General features: G+C 39.8%; 1 protein-coding gene across 3 annotated transcripts in view; it reads left to right on the forward strand.

Moving 5' to 3' along the window:
* Mpped2 (metallophosphoesterase domain containing 2) overlaps positions 1-23998 on the forward strand; it is a 171072-nt gene that overhangs the window by 14001 nt on the left and 133073 nt on the right. For 2 of the 3 annotated variants that reach the window (XM_071617119.1, XM_071617120.1), the window contains one exon: positions 4535-4557. The exons of the other annotated variant lie outside the window; for it this stretch is intronic. In XM_071617119.1, coding sequence (XP_071473220.1) covers positions 4535-4557 — 23 coding nt within the window. Of the gene's footprint in view, positions 1-4534; positions 4558-23998 lie in introns of those variants that run through there. 3 annotated transcript variants of the gene reach the window in all.

The raw sequence follows: 23998 nt of genomic DNA on the forward strand, positions 1-23998 counted from the left end.
AGCTCAAAGATTTGATAATTCTTGGATTAGACAAATGTCTTTTTCCATCTTGCTGTGGGCTTTTTTGGCATTTATATTGATTGGCTAAAAAATGAGGCTTCCTTGTACTTGGTTTGAGATATTTGTGCCATAGACCGAGTTTCAAACCTCTTGCATGTTGTACACTTAGTTTAAAATGTGTTTTGAACAGACTTAAAGCGGAAATCAAGAAAAAAATTAAATCTTCCACCAGCTAAGCAGCCTCAGCATGCTTCCCTAATTTCCGGAAAGGTTTAGCCTTTCACGATGACATAGACATTTTACCAGCTCTATTTAAAGTCTTGAGTTGGGGATTTTTTTTTTTTCCCATTTTGATTCATTTTGCTTTGCTCTAAGACTTCCGAGATAACCATAGAAGCCTATCAAACTGTATGAGTTTTTTAATCACAAAATGTTTTTCTGATTTTATATTTAATATATTTTACTTTAAAAAATTTTATGACTTTTGTGTCTTGGACCTGCTTGTTTAGTGTTATGGTCTAAATTTTTGTATTGCTTCAAAATTCATATGCTGAAGCCCTAATCTGCAAGGCAATGGTATTAGGAGGTGATTAGTTTATGACAGTGGACCCCCCCCCCCCAAAATGGGATTAGCACCCTTAAAGAGAGGCCCAGGTGAGATCCCTTGACCTTACACCATATGAGGTTACAGTGAAAAGATGGCTATCAATGAACTAGGGAGATGGGACCTCACCAGAGATTGAATCAACCTTGATCTTGGACTTTCTAGTCTCCAGAATTATGGGAAATAAAAATTCCTATTGTTTATAAAGTACAGTTTTTAAAAAAAACAATATTTTCTTACAGCAGCATGAACATACTAGGGCAGGCAGGTAAGGATTATGATGAGGGAATTTTGTACGAAGAAAAATATTGGAGAAATAGGGGCGTTTGTGAAGGCGGGGGAGAGAGAAAGAGGAGAATATAGTGATAGAGTGGATATATTAGTGAAATCATAACTCTTTCTTGGCTATAGTGATGTTTCTGACCTTGGCTTTGGCACCAGAAGAGGGTCAGTTTCCATAAACTTTGCTTGACAGGGAGATGAGTTAAAATCCTACTTTGGCTAATCCTGGTAAGCACCCAGCTTAGCATGCCAAAGGATCTAGCAGTCCAAAGGGTTGGGATGGCAATTTTTGACATGTTGGCCTGTTTTGCTCTCTGAGGTGGAACATTTTTAAAGTTCTTTTTAGGTAATTCAAAACTTCAGGTTTGGATTTCAATATTAAAAAAAAAAAATCCATTTGACAAACAGTGAACTATGAACCGGCTCTTGAGAGATGTAAGAACATTTGAAGTTGTGGTTTCCCAAGGTTCGCCATCTGTTCGTGTCTAGGAGACTTACCATATGTCCGCTCACATCCTGACTTTTACAGGTTAACTTGTTTTCTCTTTGTTCTTAACCCCCAGATTTTGGGCACAGCTGGTAGCACTGAAACCTATTTTGACTCAACAAACTTAAAGAAGAATGGGGAGGGGTGAAACTTTGGGTGTTAACTCTTAAAGGGTATTGGTCCCTAATTCTTAATTCTTCTATACTACAGTTCAAAGAAGAGTCTAATATTTTCCCCATGTGGAATATAAAGGTTTGGTCCAGTCTGTGGGCTTCGTTCTACACTAGCTCCCAGCCCATCCTGAGGATTGGGAAGAGAAAGAATAACCTTGTGGGAGGTGGTGCCTCTCTGTGGTGGAGGGCTCCTCTGGTTTGTGTCTTCCCATCTCGACCCCACCACGATGTTAATGGCAGTCAGCACGCTTCACTGTTTATCTTGGAATTTGATACCATCATCTTGGCAACCAAATGGGGACCCTTACTGCTCAGATTGTTTGTCATTTGTTGTTAATTATCTGTTACCATAAATTCTGTACTTTGAGGAAAAAGGGAATGGTTTGAAATATTTCTTTCAACATGTAAGTGGAGCTTCATTTTCTGTGGACAAAAACAGAGAGAGAGAAAAAAAAAAAAGAAAAAAGAAAAAAGAAAAAGAAATGAACCCTTTTGGGAACTCAGAGCAATCAAATGCCCCCCGGGTTTTTCAGACAGGGTCCGTTAGATCCCACTCATTCAGCCAGGATTTGCACTGAAAGAACCTTTGCAAATTCAGCAGTGGTCTGCTGTGGTGAGAGGTACCCCTGTAGGAGGAGAAGAACAGCCTAACTATATTTAGGGGCTTTGCTTTTTAACGGGAGCTCTTTCTGCTGTCATGGTGGTTTGTGTGAGCTGGGGTCAGTTCCCTTCAGATGGCTGGCTCCTCCTTTTCGAAGGTTATTAAGGTAGAGCCCTCCAAAGTGAAAAGTGGCTTCTGCTTACCTGCCTTCATGAGGTGTTGATTTTGTCAAGTGTGGAATGAAAATGAGTTTTTTGGCCATTAGTGTATTTTTGTTGAGCTCTCAGACTCTGTAGGGAGGTCATGTGGCATGTTATAGCACCATTTTGCAAGGTGCTGTACCCCAGGCTGCAGGAGCCCCTGCTGTACTCAGTATTTTAATAGAGAGAGAGAAAGACACGGAGAGGGAGAGAATATGAGCATTTGTGTTTTGGACTGGAGAGTTTGGGAGTGCAGTGATTGTTGCTAAGCAGAAATCTGGGCACAATTAAAAATACAAAAAAAAATGAAATCATTTAAGAAGTTATAAAAACAGTGTATCCAGAATTTACTTTGCCCCTTGCCCCCTGTCCTTCTTGCATATGTTCACTTATCTTCTCTGCGACTAATGACTAATCTTTATAGTGGGGATCTTGGTATGCTTTGAAAGATAGCGGTGTGGTTGTAAGTTAAGCACAGTGCAGGGTCTGTAAATCAGGGATGGCAGCTACTGTTATCAATAATATTGGTTATCTTGATTGCTTCTGTAGCATTAACACTTGAGCTTCAGCACTTTCAGGGGTGGCATATGGTCCGTTATCACCAGAACTATTTTTTTTCATGCCATTAAGTTTGGTGCATCTGTTTTCTTCTTGTCAAGTAGTTTTTAGGGTTGTGCTGTCTCCCATGGGATTCTGTACTTGGAGGCGGATGGGAGTCCCTGTTAACCTACTGATAGCCAGGGGCACAGGCTTAGTCAACACTTACCTCAGCTTCCTGCAGGCTGCCTGGGACCATGTGACTCTCAGTGATCCGTCTTTTGCTGGACTTGTGGTGTTTGCCTCGGTGAAGATATTCTTCCCAGATTCATAAGCAATTAAGCTAATAGTGTTATCCCTGAAATAAAGCACTGTTTCTAAACACTTTGATATTCTTTTTATTTCTTCTCTTTCACTGTTTTTCAAAAGTGCTAAGGTGGGTGCATGTGCCCTGTTTTAGACCACGGATGACAATCAAACTTTAAGAAGTGAGTATTGAATGTGTTAAGTTAGTGACTTAGTAAGTGGTGAGGATAGAGACGAGGGGAAGGATAGTGGGAATTGGGGGGAAAGGGATCTTCTGATTGCTCTGGGGGAGGTTGGGAAAGGGATTTAACACTTTGGATTTTTTAGAAGCCATTAAAAGTCTGATGGGATCAGGTTACTTGACTGCACATCTGAAACATGAAACTCCTGTCCTAAACCATGCAATTGAGTTAAGCTCAAAATTCAAGGCCTCCCTCTAAGACTGGCCTCTGGGTGAGCCTCATTGTTGATCACAGAATTATTTCCTCTGAGAAGAGCAAGACTACAGTGAGGTTTTTATGGCCAATTTAGCTGTTCATTGGTGCCAGCCAGACATTTGGCAACAGTTAGTGCCAGCTTTGGTGATCTGTCCACCGATTTTTCCCAAGGTCTTCAACACCGTCTGGATTCGGTGCTGACATTGAAGGAAAGATGCATTGTAAGTGCAGCTCTCCATGCACGCCTCCTGAATTTTTATTTTTATTAAGTGGAAAGGTACTGAGAGGTGCAGGGTAGCAGCATCCTGAGCCACTATCTTCAACTTGGAGGCTCTGAATGACCTTGGCAGTGGTCTTCTCTGAGTGCTATTTTCTTGTCCACCTTTGTTATTTTTTTAGGGCTGCCCCTGCCTCTGAATTAGTTGGTTTCTCACATGTACTCACCATTAAAAATAAAAAAATAAAAAAACAAAAAGAAGAAGTCATTTGAGAAGTTATAAAAACTCTATATCCATGTGTTCAGGGTACCTATAAGTACTGCTTTACCTTGATTCTACTTGTTTTAAATATATCTTCAAATTGCTTGTGAAAGACCTACCATTCACTAGGCTGTAAGAGTTATGAAGACAGCAACTCCCTCTATTTTTATTCATTTATTTTGTTGTCTACATCCTCAGCATGTGTCACAGTGCTAGGCGCTATTGTAGAAACTCCACAAATACCTGTTGGATGAATGACTGAAAGTTGAGTTTGCGAGGATTCAAAGGATTAACGTGTTTCCTCAAAAAAAAAATGGTACTCCCTTGTTATAGTCATCCATTCATTTTGAGAACATGCATGTAGACTTGACAGTATTCTTGGCTTTAAAAAAAGGGTAACTTATATAAGTCTCCCGTGTCTTTTTCAGGATGGAGCTGGATGAAACTCAGAGTGAGTATTTCTGATACTCCTACACTAATGCTGTGATCTATTCTGCCTTCAGTTGACTCTTGATTTGATTGTAGTAAACTCATTCTAACATAGGAAAAATATCAAAGATTCACTTTTGACTTGACCCTTTGGGTTTCCTATATAGTTATATACCTTAAAAACTGGGGCATTAGAGAGTATATTGTTTTAACTCCTTATAAAGTGCTCTGTTATAGATCCTATTGGGAGTCAACAATTATTGGATAAAAGTATGAAACGGATGGAGATTTATTTCAGCCCACTTAGCAGGAGTCTGAGTGACAATTGCTCTGAGTTTACTTGAAATGAAAACAGGTCATCTGTCAGCACAGGAATCATGTATTTTGCATAAGGCAAACCAGTTTTATTCAGTACTCTTATGATTTACAAACTCTTAAAAGCTCTTTATATAAAACAACTGTTTTGACAGAAGTCTGTGATTTGGGTTAAATACAGATAAAATTATTGAAACAACAGTGGTGTTGTTGCAATTGAAACTCTTTAAAAATTGACTTAAAGGGAAAGCAAATTAAATTCCAAGGAAGTATGTGATGGCATTCTAATTATGGGTGACTAAACTACAAACTCCTTGAAAATCAAATGATCAGAAAAAGAAAAACAAAAAAACACCTGGTACAAAGTACCACGCTTAAGGATGAATTTTACATGGAACAGAAATTCAAAGAGGTGAGATAATAAGAAAATGAAGTTTGCATTGCAATCCTTTCTGGAGCAGGAAGTTTTTAATTTAGGTGACTTCAGTCCCCCCCCCCCTCTTTTTCCCCCTGGCTGTACCTGCTGCTGTTGGTGTTTTGTAATTAGGCTTTCTGGAGATGCCCTTTGGCTGTAGACCTAATTGAGTCTCTGAACTTGAGTGCAGGGTTAGAGTTGGGGGAGCTTTGTGCCCTGCAGGTAGAAGCCCTTTGATGGACCTGCCTCTTTGATAAGTACCTGTAGTGACTGGCGGTGACATTGTTTAGGTAGAGTGTGGTGTAGTAATTGAGGAGTCAGTGCTCCATAGTATATGAAAATCTTTCTTTAAAATAGGGAAGACACCAAAATCCACATGCGCAATTTAAATGAGCCTGTATTCTGCATTATAAATATGCACCGGATGCCAAGTAGAAAACCGGAACACTCTCTCAGGATGCTGTTAGGGCCAAGCGGAATCTCATTAGGGACAGCTTCAAAGATCAGTTCCTCGTGTCCATAAAAACAAGTGTAAATTATCTGGTGCGCGCCTGCTGTTAGCAGTGCCGTGTTGCATTATGCATGATTCAAGATTGCACAGAGGAGACACAGGCTGCGCAGAGTTCCACAATATATGTGGGGATTTCGCCACCTTTTTTTTTTTTTTTTTTTTTTTGGTGCTGAGTCCTACATTTTGGAAATTTATTGGTGTGTTTCAGTTAATGGAGGGTGCCATATATAACCTACTCCTACATTTTTGATGAATTGGAGTCAGTTCACAGAGGCATGATAAGGCCTGAATTGTTTATATAAATCGCCAAATCTACTTAGATTTATATATCTTGTTTGCTCACATATGGAGTCAGATTAGGGTGCTGCAGAGGTATTCAGGGCACACAGACTTGGGCATATTGGTTTCACTCATTTTCTCCTCATTTTTGGTCTCTTGGTTAGATTTTTAAAATAAGTGTTCATATACGGTAAATTAAGAAAATCTAGTCAAGATTAACATATAGGACTTTTAACAATTGTGGAATAAATTTTAAGGGTCTAGAAATATAGTCCCAAACTCTCTTGCCCAAGGAAGCAGAGAAGTGAGAGTGTACTATATGAGAACATGGACTCTAGAATTATAGTCCCAAAGCGTGAGTCTTCGTCTGCCTTTTACTACCTGTGTGGCTTTGGGCAGTTTCTTCACCTCTCTGGGCTCTCATCTGTAAATGGGGGCAAAATGATGTTCCTCAAAGGGTTGTGGTAAAGATTAAATCACTTGATTTAAACTACAGCATTTCCAGGAATATAGTAAGTCTTATTTCATGTTTGTCCTTGCTAATGTCATCATTATTATTACTAGAAGGTAGAAATTCTTCCAGTACAGCTGGGGTGTCTAGGTATGAACATCCAGAGCTCAAGTTTACAAGCTTACTTGGGCTTTAGTGGATGTTCAAACATGCAGGCTGAGGGCAGGCAAAATCAGAGAACAGTTACCTGGGGAGGAGAAGCCACTAAAAGTATAAAATACTTAAAGTATTTTATTCTTAAAGTGTCTCTTTCTGGCCTATGTGATCCAGAAACCAAGAAATGTAGGAAAATATAATATAAAGAAATGGCAAGAGAGAGGCTGCTTTTCTCTGGCCAGAGTGGAAGACGTTTGTCCATCTCCTTTTCCCAGTTGTCTTGTCCCCAAACAGAGCAGCGCGCAGGAGAAAGATCAAAAGACCAGGGTCACCAGGCTTATGCATAAACACATTGGCAGCAATTACTGCTGTTTTGAAATTTACAGTTGCAAATAAAAGGCGATTAGCAACCGGTTTCAATATTTTGCTTTCTAGACTAGAAGCTCTGTAAGGGCAGGATTGATGCTGCTCATCTTCTTCAATCCTCCATGGTGTCCACGGGCTCAGTCATTAGATACATCTGCACCAACTCAATTAACAGCCTTCAGGGTCTGTGTATTTTCTCTGTTGTTTTGTCCTCCCAGTCAGTTTTCTCTAAACTCATAATCTCCACATCGTCTTCAGAGTCATCCCTCCTATTAATATGCTCACTCAGGCACTAGTTTATTGCCCACCTTGCTTAAGTTCAGAGCCCCTCCTTGTTGGGTGTCACTGAACATGTTACAGCCAGTGAATCCATCATACTTTTTGGAGGTAGTGTGGGGCGAGGGAGCATGGCTGTCTTGCTCATCCTTTTACCTCCAATGCATACCACAGTGCTAACACAGAAACTGTTACTGATGAGCAGATGGATGAAAGAATGTCTTCTTGGGTTTAGCAGTCAGAAAAACAGAACTGTCAACCCCCCCAGTCCCTGTCGGCTAGGGAAACAACCAAATGCATCAGTATTAAATATATTTGATAAAATAATCATGTATGTATTATTAATAATCAGATATCAAACCATTAAAAAATACGTGTGTACTGTCTAACTGTGAGGGAAAAAGAAGCAGAGATTTTTACATAGGGCCTATTGGCAGCCCAGAGGGGTTGAATGACCCACAGAATCACACAGGGTTGCTGATTTTCAGCACAGTGTGGCTCTTTACGACCTATAATGTGATGTAGGTACTTAAGGAACTTATACTTTGGGGTAGATAATAAATGCTAGCTAGGTAAGAGATGTGAGGAAGAAGTTCTGGAAGAACTCGTGTATAGTAGACCTTGTTGGGGACTTGGTTCTACCAAGTTGCTTTACAATATTTCATAATTTTCCCCTCTGGACATGTACCAGAATAGTCAAAGGGGATTCAGGCCTGATTCTTCTCCTATGCCTGAAAGAAGGTAGGCTCCCCATAAGGGACAAGCTGCAAATGAAAACTTCAAAGTAGCAGAAGCAGCTATTTTACCATGTGCCCTGGAGGAACACACTGGGCATTCATTTCAGAATATTGCCTCCTGATCCCACCACTCTTGTGTCCCTTGGTTCCTCTCAAGAGATCTGGCAGCATCTCTTGGCCCTATGGGTTCCAGAAACCACTGCCATTTCCTACTCAGAGACTGACTAAGTGTGCACACTTGGACAGCAATTGCATTTTTGCTGGGATGTGGGAGTTGAGAAGTGTGTGGCCTTATGCCGTGGGCTTGAATAATGGCTTACATTCCAAGCAAGTTAGATGTTTTCTGGCCCACTGCTTGCACAGCGTGGAAGTGAGCAAACCTGTATGTTTCTGAGTCTTTTCTGTTTGGAGACACGAAGAGGGAACATTGGATGCATCAACTCAGTACATTTTACAAAGTTCAATAGAAGTACAGTGTTGAGTCCTATCTGTGGTCGAATATTTAAGATCAAGGTTAGCTTCCTAGGCACCTTTACTTTTGAGATGTTCTCAGATGTTATTTTTTGGAAGTGCTATCTCTGACCAAAAAGAAGAGCCACAAATACCTAGAAAATTGCTTCCGTTGTCCGTGATCTGTGCTGGCATCGCTTGGGTAGACCACTCAAGTGTATCTCTCTCATTAAGATTGAGAAACCCTGTGGCCATAAGTCACTCCACAAGGAACATTTTCAGCCATGTGCAGTTTCCCTCTTGAAAAATGCTCTGTGGCAGGTGGGAGGTAGCATATTAAGCCTTTCATGTTAAAACTGCAGCTGGGCCCAAGTTGGCTTTGGTGATGATCCTCTTTGCCTAGGGTGTCGCAGATCTGGCTGTCAGTAAGACTGTATACAGAGGCTTAGGATGTTGGTGCAATGGCTGGCAGCTGGCATTGGTGTGGTTGCTGGTTGTAATCCAGTAGTATCTGTTAGATCTTAAAACCTGAGCATCACAAGAAGTTGGAAAAATCTTCTGGCTTCGTAGTTTTTCCGGGAAGGTCAGAGATGGCATTTGATAGGAACTTTAGTATTTAGTTGGAACTGTTGAACTTCACATTCATTTCAAATGTTGAACTTTGGAATGGGAAAATTATCTAATAAAAACTCTAGTTTGGGGCAGTGATTAAAAATAGTAGCTCTGGAATGCTCAAAATCCAACTTACAAGATGGAGAAGTTCATAAAATATGCGTTGTGAGTAGTTCAGCTGGTGAATATCTTGGTTGTAGCAATAGATCTCACTAGGGAAATTATGTATCTGTATTGTCTATGTGCAAACTGTGTGTGCGGTGTGGGCATATATACATGCACCCACACCTACGGATAAATGATGGTTTCAGATAAACCTAGGTGAAAGTGCTCACTGAACCCTTACGTTAACTATCTAAAAAACAAATAAAACACCAGACATGGCTGCTTATGGGTTGAACACCTCAGCTCAGGATTACTCTCACAGTTGACCTTGTTTTCTATGGAGAAGCCACATTATTAAGCATATCGGGTCAACCCTGAGTTCACGTTAACATCATTTTTCTTTCTGCAGAGATGAAAAGGTCCTCAGCCAGATTGTTTTCTTTTTGTTCTACACGGGGCTGGGGGGGTGGCATGATTTTGCATGACTATGGGTCTGCTCTATAAATAAGCAGATTCAGTCCTTTGTTTTAAATGTAATCAGCAAGATTGCATTTGCATTGCTTGTAAGTGAATCACATAAGTGAAATTACATTGCCTGCATCTCATTTGGTATCATAAAATGTTATGGGATGCAGGCTGTTTTCCTCCAACTAAAGTGTCTTGAGTTAGTATTAGGGTGCTTGCTTTCATTTTCCTTTGTGACCAAATTTGTTGTATTCTACAGAGCAAGGGCTCATATTTTCACTTATGTTAGCTACTAGAGAAATCCTCATTCGAGTGCTCCAGAATGAGCTAAGATATTGGTTCGGTAGGGGGTAAATGGGAGTTTTAAGACTATCTCGTGTAGGGTTGCAAGTGATGGCTAATCACTTTCTGTCGTTGGTGACAACTTCTGCTTACTAAGAGTAAATGCCAGTCAGTGTTGGAAGTATAAAACAATCTGAAGGTTTTCAGTCAGTTGGCTACAGAAAATGGGTTGCATAATTAAAAAAAATAAACTAAACTTAAATTAGTCACCCAATTTTTAATGACAAGTAGGAAATATACATCTTAATTGACTCTTTAAAAGGCATCCTTAAGGCAAATGACTCAAAAGTCTTTTTGAGATTCTTTGCTTATTTCCGTGAAAATAAATCATTTAACACAACAATAATAATCGCTGATTTTAAAAGTCAGTAATTTCAGTGACAAATGAGAATGTCTTATTTCATAAATCATTTGCCCCCCCCCCATGGGCGTTGTCTTAATTCATGAATTTTTAAGATGGAAGTCAAAGGAAAGGTATGAATTCTTAGATGACCTGTAACAATGTGGTTGCCCACAAAACCTCTGTTTATTAACTACATTATTGATAAAACCCCACAAGGCAGCAGGCGGCTAGTGCACTGATTATACCCTTTGCTTAAAAGTGAAGACTGTTTTTAAAAGAAAAGACAGGCCAGTTTCACTGTACCCCAGCAAAGTGTAGGTGCTTGATAGCAGTTGATGATCTTTGATTTTGGGAATAAAAAGTAGAGAGGAAGGAGAAGAATTAAATGTGATGAATGGAAAATTAAAACATGAGCATAATCCCCCCGCCCCTGTCAAAATAGACAACTAAGGATCTTAAACCCAAAAGAAAAATTAACTTTCTGAAATGGCTTACATTTTTTTTTTTAGTAAGACTTCAAAAGATATTTGTAGTCTGCATCTTTATATTATTTTTTAAAAATGTATTTGGAAAAAACATTTCATATGGAAGAAGATTGAGTTATGATTTTTTTTTATTTATAAACTTTTAATTGAAGCCTAACATACAGAGAAGTGTAGAAGCGTGTTCCACGCAGCAAATTTTTACAAAGCAAAATACTTGTGAGACAGTATTTGGTATAGTTTTGAAGATCATTTTGTTTGTTTTAGTTTGCAAAATAATATTTTAAAGTCATAAGAATTTAAATGTTAATTGCAATCTACAATTAATTTTATTAATACAAATGGTCGAGAGAGACCTTTGTTATTATTGCTGTGTGATTTACAAAGAAGACAATTGTACACATTGGGACCCCTGTGGCCTCCCATAGATTCCCCACCGATGGATGTTCCAGCATATAGACTTGCCTATACAACTACTGCGACTTTTATTTCAACTGGTCTCCAAGGCACACTTTTCATTTGTAAGTCACGTAAGATTTCCTGAAAGCTCCTTTCAGTGATTTGAAAAATTCTCTGGATAATATTTCCAAATTGATGACTTTCTTGAGTTAAAACATCTTTTTTTTTTTAAGTTTAGCTTTAAAGATATCTTTATTTTCTATTCCATTCATCACCATTTTCTCATTGAAAAAATTAACCATGCTTATCCCACTTCAAATGAGCAGCTGCACTTTGAAACCAGATCCTTCTTTTGGCTGTAATTGTCCAAATGAGGAGGACCAGGTTCCCTAACTATTTGAAAAGAATTGGTTGTGACCATAAAGCATTTTATGTTTTCTCTTCAAATTTTGGTATGTTCCCAAGCCAGGAAATAAGAAGAAAGGAGAGGAGGGAGGGGGAGGGAAGAAGAAAGGAAAGAATCAAAGAAAAGAGAAAGAAAAGTGGAAAAACTGCTGTTTTCAAAATACTTAGAAGGAAGGCAGCTCTTACCTGGCAGTACCTGAATTGCACCTTTGGAGGAAAGAGGACTTAGGATGACCTGATAAGACTGTTGGCTTGAAGTGTGACTCCAAACCACTGAGTCAGATTATTTTTACTCTTTTCAATAATTCACTGGTCTAAGTAAAGTAATAATAAAATACACACACGCATATACGTGGGTGTTACTGAGTGTGTGGGGCTGCTCTTGGGCATTGTTATTACCTATTCTTAGGATACTTGCTGAGAAAATTTCCAAACCACCTTCTTTAAGAATTATCTTTGGAGCCAGTTCATGGGCACTAAGGAAGGAATTCTCCATGTTTACCAGCTGCTGAAACCATCTTCACTCATATGCACTTCTATCCTCCTGGCAAGGCCCTTACAATTCTAGTCCGATATGCCTAAGGAAATACAGTTCCTTAATGAATTCTCACGTATGACTCTCTCCCTCTGGCCACAAGGCTCTTTAGACTCACCAGACTAAAAGCCTTCCACGGGATCCCTCGTGGTCATTGCCATGAAGATTTCTCATAAGCACATTGTTCTAGCAGCTTCCCACTTGCCCACAAAAGTACTGGACTGAACACTGGAAAGCTAAGTCAACAGTTGGTCCGAGTGATTGTACATAAATGGGAAATATGATCTATCAGTTTGGAGGCTGAAATAACTGCACATTCTTTTGGTAAAGGCACCAAGATGGTTGATTAGAGATCTTTGCTGATAGGTTAAAAATTAACATGTAGCCATTCTTTAAAAAACAAAACAAAACAATAACAACAAACCCCAGAAACTAACAGTCGTAATAGATTATCTGGCTATGTATGTAAATTAAACCTCACAATAACTAGAGAAAGACATTTCCAAATAAAAGTGAATTATCACCATGCACGGTGGTGCACACCTGTAACCCCAGCACTCAGGAGGCTGAGGCAGGAGGATCTTGAGTTCAAAACCAGCCTCAACAAAGGCGAGGTGCTAAGTGACTCAGTGAGACCCTGTCTCTAAATAAAATACAAAATAAGGCTGGGATGTGTCTCAGTGGTCAAGTTCCCCTAAGTTCGATTCCCGGTACAGCCTCCCCCCAAGTGAATTATCATTCTATTTGTATTACTATTGTGGAAGCCAATAGTTTGTTTTGACCTAATTGTCACTTTTAGGCAACAGTAATTATAAATGAAGGAAAACATACATACATTTCCCAAAGTATATTTGAATCCATATGTTTTATATTTTACAAAATTGCACACAGTCTCCAACAAAAAGTGTGAATGGACCCCTTTAGTATAAAAATATTCAAAAACATACTTTAACCTTATAAATGGAATCGTGAGTGCAACTATTTCAGCTTTGATGTGCATTTGCTTAGTTGGCACGGTCATTCTTTTATTCATTCACTCATTCAGATATTTATTGAATTCCTGCTATGTGCCAGGCAAACAAATTGCAAGTCTGAAACTATTAAACAAGTTGAAATGATAAATTGCCTAAATTCATTATGGGGGAGAACAGTTCAATATAGTGCCCACTAATGATTTGTATCGGTCTTGATACAAAATTTGTCACAGCCTGGAGTATGGAACTAACCTGGGTTATTTGATTTTTCCATCCCAGTGGCTTGGCCCTCATCATACTGCCTTATGTTGGTTAAATACTGCTTTTGTGTAACCCCTTCTCTCCCTCCTTTAAGACATCTCAGATCTGGATTATAGAGCACACAGCCTAAGTGAGAATCATGAGACCAGTTAAAAAGAGGCAAGCCAGATAAGACAAGGCAAAATACACAGAAGGAATGATACAATACCACTAACAAAACAGCTACCATTTATTGAGTGCTTATTGTATACTTTGCCAAGTGCTAATTTCCTTATTAAGATAATTTATTATCTTACTGAATTCTCACCACATATCTGGATATTATTCCCATTTTTTCAGATGAGAAAGCCAAGGCTCAAAGGGCCTGCTGAGGGTAACCTGGATTTCATAGTAGTTTACTGAAACTCAAGTTTTCCCCAACCTATGTATCTTGCTACTCTGTCAAGGAGGCTGTGACAGACTCGTGGATTAAAGATTCAGATTTTGACTATTTTATTTTCCAAAACAATGATCATGATAAAACCATGTGGAACTGAAGTCACGAAGAAGCATGAAGTAAATACAATCCAGACCCACAAACATATTTTTGGAATGGTTCCACTGATTGAGGCTCCATAAAGAATCGTGACCTAGAATGACTTCTTCACTCAGAAACACCAATGTGGAGGGACTCATTATGAGGCGTCTGAGGCACGGCCTGCAGAAATGCGGGGGATTTTGGGTTTAGCATCAAATGGTGTGGGCCTCAGTTCCTCCCATTTGTAAAAAGAGACTTGTGCTGGTTAGAGCAGATGGTCTTCCAAGGATCCTTGCATTTCAAGCATTCTAAGCTTTTAGACCAGAGGCATTTAGAATTCCTTCTACTAGTTGCTGAACTTCCCACTTAAAAGCTGCAGGGGTTGGACACAAATGCGGAAAGGGGGACAAGTGGAAGCAGCGCATTCATAGATCATGGAATGACAGAGGGAACACTTGAGACTATTAACTTACTCAGCGAAACACTCAAAATGGAGTTAAAAAAAATTTTTTTTAAAGGAACAGATTTTTCTTTCTTTCTTTCTTTCTTTTTTTTTTTTTTTTGTGTGTGTGTGTGTGCACTGGGAATTAAACCCAGGGCCTTGTGCATGTGAGGCAAGCACTCTACCAACTGAGCTATATCCCCAGCCCTAAGGGAACAGATTTTCTTAACCTGCAGATTACATACTGGGGGGCCTAGAAAAGGAGTTTTGCTGATACAGAATTATTAAATAAAGATGTAAAGACTGGCCCTTTACTAACTGGAAAGAAAAAAATTGAGATTGCAGGGGAGCCTGTCAAGTTTTCATTTCTTTCATTGTTTCATAGACACATTCTTCATAGAACCATGTGAACGGTGACTTGAGAGACTAGGTATGAGATCTTCTAATTTGAGCATGTCCACAGACTCTCACTTTGATATCAATGTCTCAATCTCATTTTCTTAACTCTTAAGATGTAAAGCCCCCCAAAACTGTTTTCTGATGCTGAAAATCTGCAAGTTGGTTTTACCTTTGCATACCACCACAGTAAGAGTGACAGCATTGTGATTGAGTCTCAAAGGGCATGAATCATGGCCGTGCCTTTCAGAGAACTGGAAGTAGTTTCTTTGGGGAGAAAGAAGAGAAGTCCACCATCAGAAAGATAATCTGCAGTTGAGCAAGAGGAGGTTGTCTTGTGGGGTGAGTTGAGTAGATGATAATTCTGCTGTCATACAAAGGCATCTAGGAAACCATGGAGGAGGCGGGACAACACAGACCAGCCTTGCTGTGGAATCCCAGAGATCATCTATCCACATCTGGGATTGGAGATCACATGGTCCTGTGGAGCTATGTGCTAAATGAATTGGGGTCAGGAAGGCTAGCACATGATGTCAGGTCCAAGTACAGGAAGTGCAGGGGATCTCCTAACCCAAGAAAATGTCGTAGCAGGTAGCAGGGTTTGAACAGATAGATTCTGGAAACAGATTCTAGAGTTTCAGGATAGGCATTTAAAAACAGGAGCTTAGCCTTAAAGGAACCAGCCAAGGATAAGTCAACTGCAGTCCTTGGAATTGTGTTAGGACATCAAGGCAGCAAGAAGAAGGAGGCAGAAGTTCATTTTATAGACTGGAAGGGAGAGAATGACTTGTGCCTGAGTGACATGAGTGATTAAACTGACACTTACAGTTTAATCAATTTGGGAGCCTGGTCCTGGGATGGACTGAAGGATAGGCGAAAAGCAGGACTCTAGATAGGGTGTTGACATTAGGCAAAGACTGTGGCTTGCAGTTATTGGGATATTCACAAAGTTGCCTGAGGACCCTACTAAATTGGGCAGGCTGCCTCAAGATGAACCAAGAAGTCTAGGAAGGGGGGTGCTTTTTCTTCCTGGTTCTTAGTTTGTTTCATAAAGTGAACACAAAGAAGCAATAGTCCTAATTTCTTAATCTCTAGATCCTTGACCTTATTTTTATGATGATTTATACGCCTGAGTTGTCATTGCAGAAAGCCTGACTGCCTCCTTCTTCTTGCAGCATTGCCCTTCCTATTGTCTTCAATTATCCTGAAATCCTTGCACGGCAGGCCACATCTGCCGTGTGCCTCATAGGGCACTTGGAGTTACAGCTGCCATATTTGACAAAGAACCCTTCTAATGGGTGCCTAGCTCTCTCCTTCACGAGGCTTGAATCAGAAGTCAGGTCTGGCTCTTCCTGAGACAGAGCCCATTCTTTTCCATTCGACCACCGTGACTTGGGACTTGAAGCACTCTGTGACTCATTCTTGTTTTAACACAAACAATGAAGCTTTTTCAAAATTTCAGCCAGTGTGCCTGAAAATCTGCAAATGCTGTCTTCTCTTTGCTCAACCTTTAGCTACTTAAAACAAAATCCACATTTGTTTTAACTGTGGGAAATGCAAATGGAACTCACGAGTTGTTTCTTGTGATCACAGCACAGTCCTCAAAAGAAAGGCTTGGCCCTGAGTTTGGGATCTTAAGATGGTCGTACATGATCATGACACTGTTGAGCAAGCCTTGATAATGGTGTTTTCTGGCATCAGAGTTCCATTCTGTGACTGTAAGCAAAGTCTGCTTTGTTTTTTCTACCTAACCCTTGTCCTTATGCTGTTTTTTCCCCCGTGAACAAAAATACAGTGAACATGATACATTACTTAAGAAGTAGATCTTACGGTGCAGTTGGTGGCGACCAGTGTTGAGTGCTGATGGAATGGCGCTTTTGGAAATAAACTGAGCTTGGGAAGAGGAGAAGAGAAGCCACTTACATCTGCGCTCCTGCAAAGGTGGGAGGTATTTGTGCTTCTCCCTGTGCTCGCTGTGGGTGGCCAGGGCTGTCCAGAACATTCTTTTATTTATCTTACAGGAGCTGTTATAATTGTTGACCAGAACTACTGGCATTTGGGGTTCACACATCACTGGATTCACGGTCTGTTGGCATTTGAAGAGTAGGACCCACGGTGTTTCTCACAGAGAGAAGTTACATAGTTGATGCTCGAAATGGCCCAGTTCAGGACCACAGGCAGCCCCCACTGTTAGGGCTGTGTGTCTAGAGATCTTGTCTGGGCTTGACAGCTTAAAAGCCTTTTGGGGGAGTTCGGCAAAGGGAAATGGTTAAGAAAATTATGACAAAACTAACCCATTTAATATCCCATAGCCAGTGAAAATGTTTATAAAGAGCCTGCAGTAACAGTGAACTCACTGGTGTTAAAATGGTTTAAGTGGAGAAAAAAAGGAAACCCAGAATATAACATTTTGAGTGTAAAATGAGCCCAGTTATGTTTTTAAAAATTCATAGCAGAAAGAGGAAATGGAAAGGTACTAAGATGTTACCAGGAGCTATTTCTGGGGAGCAGAATTAAGGGTTCATCTTTCTTTGCTTTTTATTTATACACATTCTTAATATACAAAAGTTAATTATCCCTAACTTTAGTAAGCATCTATTTTGTAATTAGGAAAAAAAAAAAGCTTTTTCACAGCAGAAATATAAATTCTCATATTTTTTTGGGAAACTCCTCTTTGAGGATTAGAAAACTGCACTGTGCCTCACTGTTCTGGTTTCTCAGGTGACTCTTCTTGGACTGAATTAACACATTCCATTGTGTAGAATAACACCTATTTGACACAGGCGCTGAGGTGATATAGAAGACTTGACAGTTTTAATGGTACCAGATGAATAATAACTTTAAGAGGTGGGATTGGCTTATGACTCACTAAATGGCATGTTCTTTTGCAGTCAGGGCATGGGGTGTTTTATTATCTGTTTATAAGAGATATGTATTTGGAACCTTTCATCAGGGAGAATATTCTAGTTTCATTCACCTGGTTAAATTAGAGCAATCCCGAGAAGTTTTGCAGACACAGAAACAACAACAAAACTGTAATAATTACTGGTCCTTTACTTTGTGCTCCGTGAATTCAATTACTTTCTCGCAACATCTCACAAAATACATATTTTTACCCCTAATGTAAACGTGAGAAAACTGGAGGAGGAGTTTGAGCCACTTACTCATATTCTATAGGTTGTCAGTTTGTGTATTTGGGATTTAAATCCCTGTCATTTGTCTCCAGAACTTATTATGCTCATAAAGTTTTCTGGGGAGTCTAGTAAAATTCATGCAGGAATTTATATTAAACCATCTGTTTTTCTTTTAAATGAAATAAGAGCTGGGAGCCAATGATATTTGGACCCAGTAAAAACACCTGAAAAAGATAGCACTTTTTAGTGAGTGTTTTCTGTTTGACATTACCCAAGTTGTCAAAACTAGAATTTCAGAAGTTTATTAGGTATTTAAAAGTAATTTATTTGAAATTTGAAGAACATTTGTATTTTTTCAGCTTAGCATTGGATTTTCTTAGAAGAAAAGACTGGCCTGGGCGGCTGAATAAGCCAAGGAGGCAGACAGACTCCCTTTGTAATTGAGGCTTCGCCCTGTATGGAGTCTCTGACCTTGAAGAAATAATTTAACTTTATAGCCCAGTATTTCTCATCTGTAAAATGGGATTAATAGTACCTACCTTACAGAGTTCTTGCAAGAAATAAATGAGGTAACGTTCATAAAGCGTTTGGCACAGCGCCTGAGGCACGGTTATAGCATTCATTGATGGTAGCTATTATTTTATTACTGGGAGTTGAGAAGATCCATTTCTGCCGCTAACATTGGCACTGAGCAAGTCGCTTAGCTCTTCTGGATCTGAGACTCCAGTGGGAATAACTACAGTTTCCTATAAGGTAAAGATGAAACAAAATTATGGATGAGGCAGTTTTTTTTTTTTTTTTCCCAGAAGCATGAGGGGCTCCACCAGTATACGTAGTAAAGATGGAAGGAAACAGCAGACAAGCCAGAGGGGCAGAGTAATTAAGTCTGCTTGAATTGAAGTCATAACTGAGGCTTTGCCACAGGAGTTCAGTTTGCATAGAACAAGTTGAGTGAGTTATACTTTATCCCCTGTGAGAAAAAGATTCCACCCAGAAACCTAGCCGTGCGGTTCACCAATCAGTCTGATTTGTGGCCTTTCATCAAGAAAGGGCGAGCTCTGACTGGACCTGGCAGGAGATCTTATTCTTTTCACAGGCTGTGCCTTCTGGTTAACAGGGCACTTCTTGACAGGCCTGGCTGAAGTTTCCTCTTGTACTCAGGAGTGGAGGAAAGAGCCTATTCCTTCAGCCTTGCAAGCTGTGGAAGCACCAAGGGCAGGTGTGTTTATCCTCAAGCCATGTGCTTATAAAAATCATCTGCATTTAAATTGCCATCAGGGCTCAGCAAAGTTTTGCCTCAGCCGACTCCGTAGGACCATATGGGAATACTTACTGGCCCGGGGTTCTAAAGCAAATAAAGAGTCAGGGCAAACAAAGTAAAATTACATTAGTCCTGCTGCACTCATTGAAATGGACTCAACATTCTCCAGGGGTTTCCTAGGATGGCACCATGCTACAGCGAGGGCAAGAAAGATGCCACCAGAGGCTGATTTGTACTTGGGGATTATGAATCTTTTCAAGGACTGTTTCTCAGGTCTAGTCACCCTAGATTCCTACAGGATCACATTGTCTCCAAACTATAGCATCAGCCCCACTGTCAACCAGATTTAATCTAACAGCTAGGACTGCTTTCCTACAGTGGGCATTTGGGAGTATTGCATATTAAAATGTTGAGTCTTTGACACTGTTTTGAAAATTAATCTGAAGGCTTGATGGGGACTTCCATGTTTTTATTATTACTTTTTAAAACAGCAGTTGATATAGGAGTGGGAAGGGGACAGATTTGAACTTAACATGCCCCCTTAGCTACCCTTCCCCAAAAGATGATTTAAAAACAGGCAGAGAGCCAGAGAGTTTTCAAAAGGCTAACTTTCTCACGTGGAAGAGAAAAATTATTGCAATGCCCTTTAGCTAAGTACACTCACTTCAGCTTTTATGGATGACGGCAGTCACGTGCTCACCTCTTATGAGGAAGAGAGCTTGAAAGGATCACAAGGCAGAACCTCTGGAGACTGGGGCTGGGATGATATCTGATACCAAGGCACAGGTAGTACCCAGTAAGGGTGTTTTTTTTTTCTTTTTTTTCCCCCCGAGTTGTCTTTTGATGAAGTTATGTTCTTTCCACAACACTGAAGTAGACTAACCCCCTTTTCATCTTACCCATCATTGCTTGAGTAGGAGAGAGCTGTTTCTGAGTCTTAGAAGACTTGCAAGTCTCTATTATAATAAGCGTTTTTTGCAGGATGCACACTTGAAGATAGAGGCTCTTCTACTCTTTAGTATTTGCATAAGTGTATGAAGGACTGAAGAGAAGAATAGTGGGAATCATGCACAGAAGTAGATGAAGATTTCTAGTCAACTTTAGCATATGTTGACACAGAACCGAGAATTATCCAAAGCATTCAGAAAAATGACAGATTTGAAATAGAATAGGAGGGGTAATTTCAATGTGAACCTTTGTGGGATCAATAAAATGTAGAAATGACACACAACCAGGTACAGAAAGAAAGCAGATCTGTCCAGGATTAGAATGGGGTATAACTGGATTTTTGTATTATTTTTATATGTGTATGGGGGTATATGTGTGTGTGCATGTAGGAGCACACACATGCATTTAAAGTAAGCTAACCATTAAAGTATGTTGTATAAAATTTTGTCTGTATAAAATATGTTTCATACTTTGGACTCAGTCATTCTTGGTTAATACTTTTTTTTATTGTTTATAAAGTTTGGGATAAAATAACCGCTCGTTACCGAACTAGGTGAGTAGTTATAACTGCAGTTATATGGATTTGGTGTCCAGATTCTGTGAAGATTTATATCTGGGTAATTCCTATTTGACTTTAGTAATCCTTATACAGCAGGGAAGTAGAGAGGTACAAGGTTTAACAAATTTAGGAAAATTCAGGTCACCTTACCAATGCAGTGCCCACTGGGAAATTGTCTTCTTTGTAAATTTGGCACTATGACTCACCTTCCCTGACCTTTTCATCTCTCTCTCACACTCTTGAAATTTAAGCACTGTTCCTTTTATGTGGAGTGACATTATTCTGACTCTCTGCTTGGAGAACTACTAAACTTTTAAGGCCCAGTTAAAATATATACTCTTTTCTTGAGGACTTCCCCAAATAGAACTAATTCCTTTCATCGATACTTCTCATAGAATAACCTCAATAATGATGGCTCAGACTTACAGAGCATTTGATGTGCGCTGGGCCCTTTACATGCCTGTCTTAGATCAATTTGTTGTTTCTCTATCAGAATACCATAGACTGGGTTATTTATTTCTTACAGATATGGAGGCTAGGAAGTCCAATATCTAGGTGTCTGTACCTGGTGAGGGCCTTCTTGCTGTGTCATCGTGAAGCTGAAGACAAGCAGATGGGAAAGGGAGAAAATAAAAGAGGGCCAGACTTGTTTTTATGACATATCCTCTCTCAAGATAAGAAGCCCACCCCTGTGGTATCCACGTTTATCCATTAATGAGGACCTCCTAACCACTGAGTTCCTTCTCATTCTCCCTCCCCTCACATGCACATACACATGTGTACTTTCTAGTCCTATCCATCACACTTTGGTGTGTATGCACTCCCAAATGAAAAGGTGAGATTCAAGTTGGTAAAGAAGACATCTTGGTATCTCTGTAAAATGATCATCTTTAAAAATCGACTCTCATACAGATGTAAAATGAGCACTTGTTCACAAGTTTACTGAACTTCTTGAGGAATGATAGAAGCAAGAAAGTTGTTAAAAGTTCCCAGGAGAACCATAAGTTTATGTGGAATACAATAATGTTGAAATGGATTTACAAATAGAGGCAGAGCAAGAGTGGAAGCCACTTGAGCCTCCACTGGACAAAATTTGTTTGCTCTATAGACAAGAATTTCCATTGCTTTCAGTTATCTTCAGGTTATCAAGTAGCCCTAAGAATAAGGCCCAGGATCAGACAATCCCTAGAGGTTCCAGCGCTGCATTAAAAGGAACCTACTCCAAAGTCAAATTTCCCCTCTATCCCCAAGAAATAGTATTGTATAGCAAAGAATATAGGCTCGTGGTTTAGGCAGGCAAGATCCACATCCAACTCTCAAGCTTATTGAGTGACCTTAAGTTTGGAGAATAATACAAAAAAGTCCACACATGTGTGCACATCTCTCTCTCTCTCTCTCTCTCACACACACACACACACACACACACACACTGACTCAATATCACACAGAGATTTTGAGAGAATTGAATGTAATGATATAAGAAAAGCCCACCCGGTAGGTACACACTGCTAAACATTAGGTATTATTATTGGCAAACAGAACAGTTATCAAGGTGTTTGACATAAGTTGTGGTTTAATACATGTACCTTGAGGAACTGAATCAGGAGCGAACAAACTTTTTCCCTTTGAAAGAGTCCTGGACATACCAACTCCAAATATGCCACTTTGGTATATCGATTATTTTGAGCTAAGGCACTTAAAAAATGTCAGATGCAGGGAGAGGCTCTCTCTGAGCTCCCCTTATCTGGCTAAAGACAGATCCTGCAAAAGGCACTCAGTTGTCACCAGTTCCCTCCCCTGGAGTTTGAGTAACAGGGAAAATCAGCTCTTATCACAGGAGAGGAGACCGGAAGTTAACAACACCTGTAGACAAACTTGTCACAAGCTACTCTGCCTCCCATCTGTTTTCCCATGGACCCCTTCCTCTTTTCCTACAAATCATTCCCTCTCCCCTGGTTTCCTACATTCCCCTCCCCTTTCTCCTCTGAAGACCTTATGTAGACTCCCAGATCTCACTGACTCTTGGAGTGTTCAACATTTTTTTTTCCTGTGACCTATACTCTAAAGGTCCAGATAGTAAATATTTTTATGCTTTGCAGGCCATATGGTGTTTGTTGCAACTCTTAACTCTGCTCTAGTATCTTGAAAGCAGTCACAGACAATATTTAAACAAACCGTGTGGTTGTATTCCAGTGAAATGTTACCAAACAGGCATTGGGTGGGATTTTTCCTCTGGACTAAGGTTTTTGATGGGATGACTCAGTGAATAGAATGGTTAATTCACAAGCTTGGGGAGGAGGACTATTTACCAGTCACACCTGTCCGTAGACCTTGCCAATGTCACTCACCAGGAAAACTCTGGACAGAGTTTGGCCAGTGCTAACCAGAAGCTGTAACACAATGTGGTAGGTGTTATTTCCCTGTGCTATTGTTAGAAGTAAAGTGACTCCTGGAATTGCAGGCAGATCTATGCTTCATTCTCTTGTCAGCCACATACTAGTTAAGTGATCACGGGCAAGTCATCCATCATGTCTATAACTTGGATATGCCAGCCCTGTGATACTCACGGGGAAACATAAGCTATGAACTATTCTACCAAAGTAGTATTTATTTCCAGAGTGGGAAGAGAGTTTTCCATGGGTTCTTCAGTTGTGTGGGATCCGAGTAACTTTTTTGGCTAGTTAGTGGATCAGCAAAGGGATAAAGATGCAGGATGAAATAGGATAATATAAAGTATATATATTTTTATCACCACAAAACAGTATCCAGAGAGACAAATACTGTCTAAAGTTGATTGTTTTGGATTGATTTTTGAAAGGTCATCAAATGTTGCAACCATGTTAAGTGGTCTTATAAATATGCATTTGTCTTGAAACATGTTTAAATGACTTTTCATACTTGGATAAAATGGTCTTTTTTCTTTAATCATGACCAATTCTGTAAAAGTGAGTATATCAACTCAATCCAAAGCTGGGAGAAAATATTCAGACCATCCAGACCAACTGAAATGACCACACACTTTAAAGAAGGTCCATTAACCATGCAAATATGAAGTTGCCTGCACTGGTGCTTACCTGCACTAGTGCTAAGCACAATTAACTAAACAATGAGGCCCCGTTAACGACTACTTTTGAGCCATTAAGCCTTGGAAAACTTGGCTTTGATGAGTTGGAAAGGTAGAGAAAGATGGAATTTAGTCCCATTTTTTGCAGACTTTGAGTACAAAAAAATCTTGTTTGCACAAGTCATTAGAGCTAACACTCTTTGTGAACTGTACCCTCTTCCTCCTGCAACATTAAAAAAAAAAGAATTATTTGTGTTTTTGAT

The sequence above is a fragment of the Marmota flaviventris genome, chromosome 9 (genome assembly GCF_047511675.1).
Source record: "Marmota flaviventris isolate mMarFla1 chromosome 9, mMarFla1.hap1, whole genome shotgun sequence".
NCBI lineage: Eukaryota > Metazoa > Chordata > Mammalia > Rodentia > Sciuridae > Marmota > Marmota flaviventris.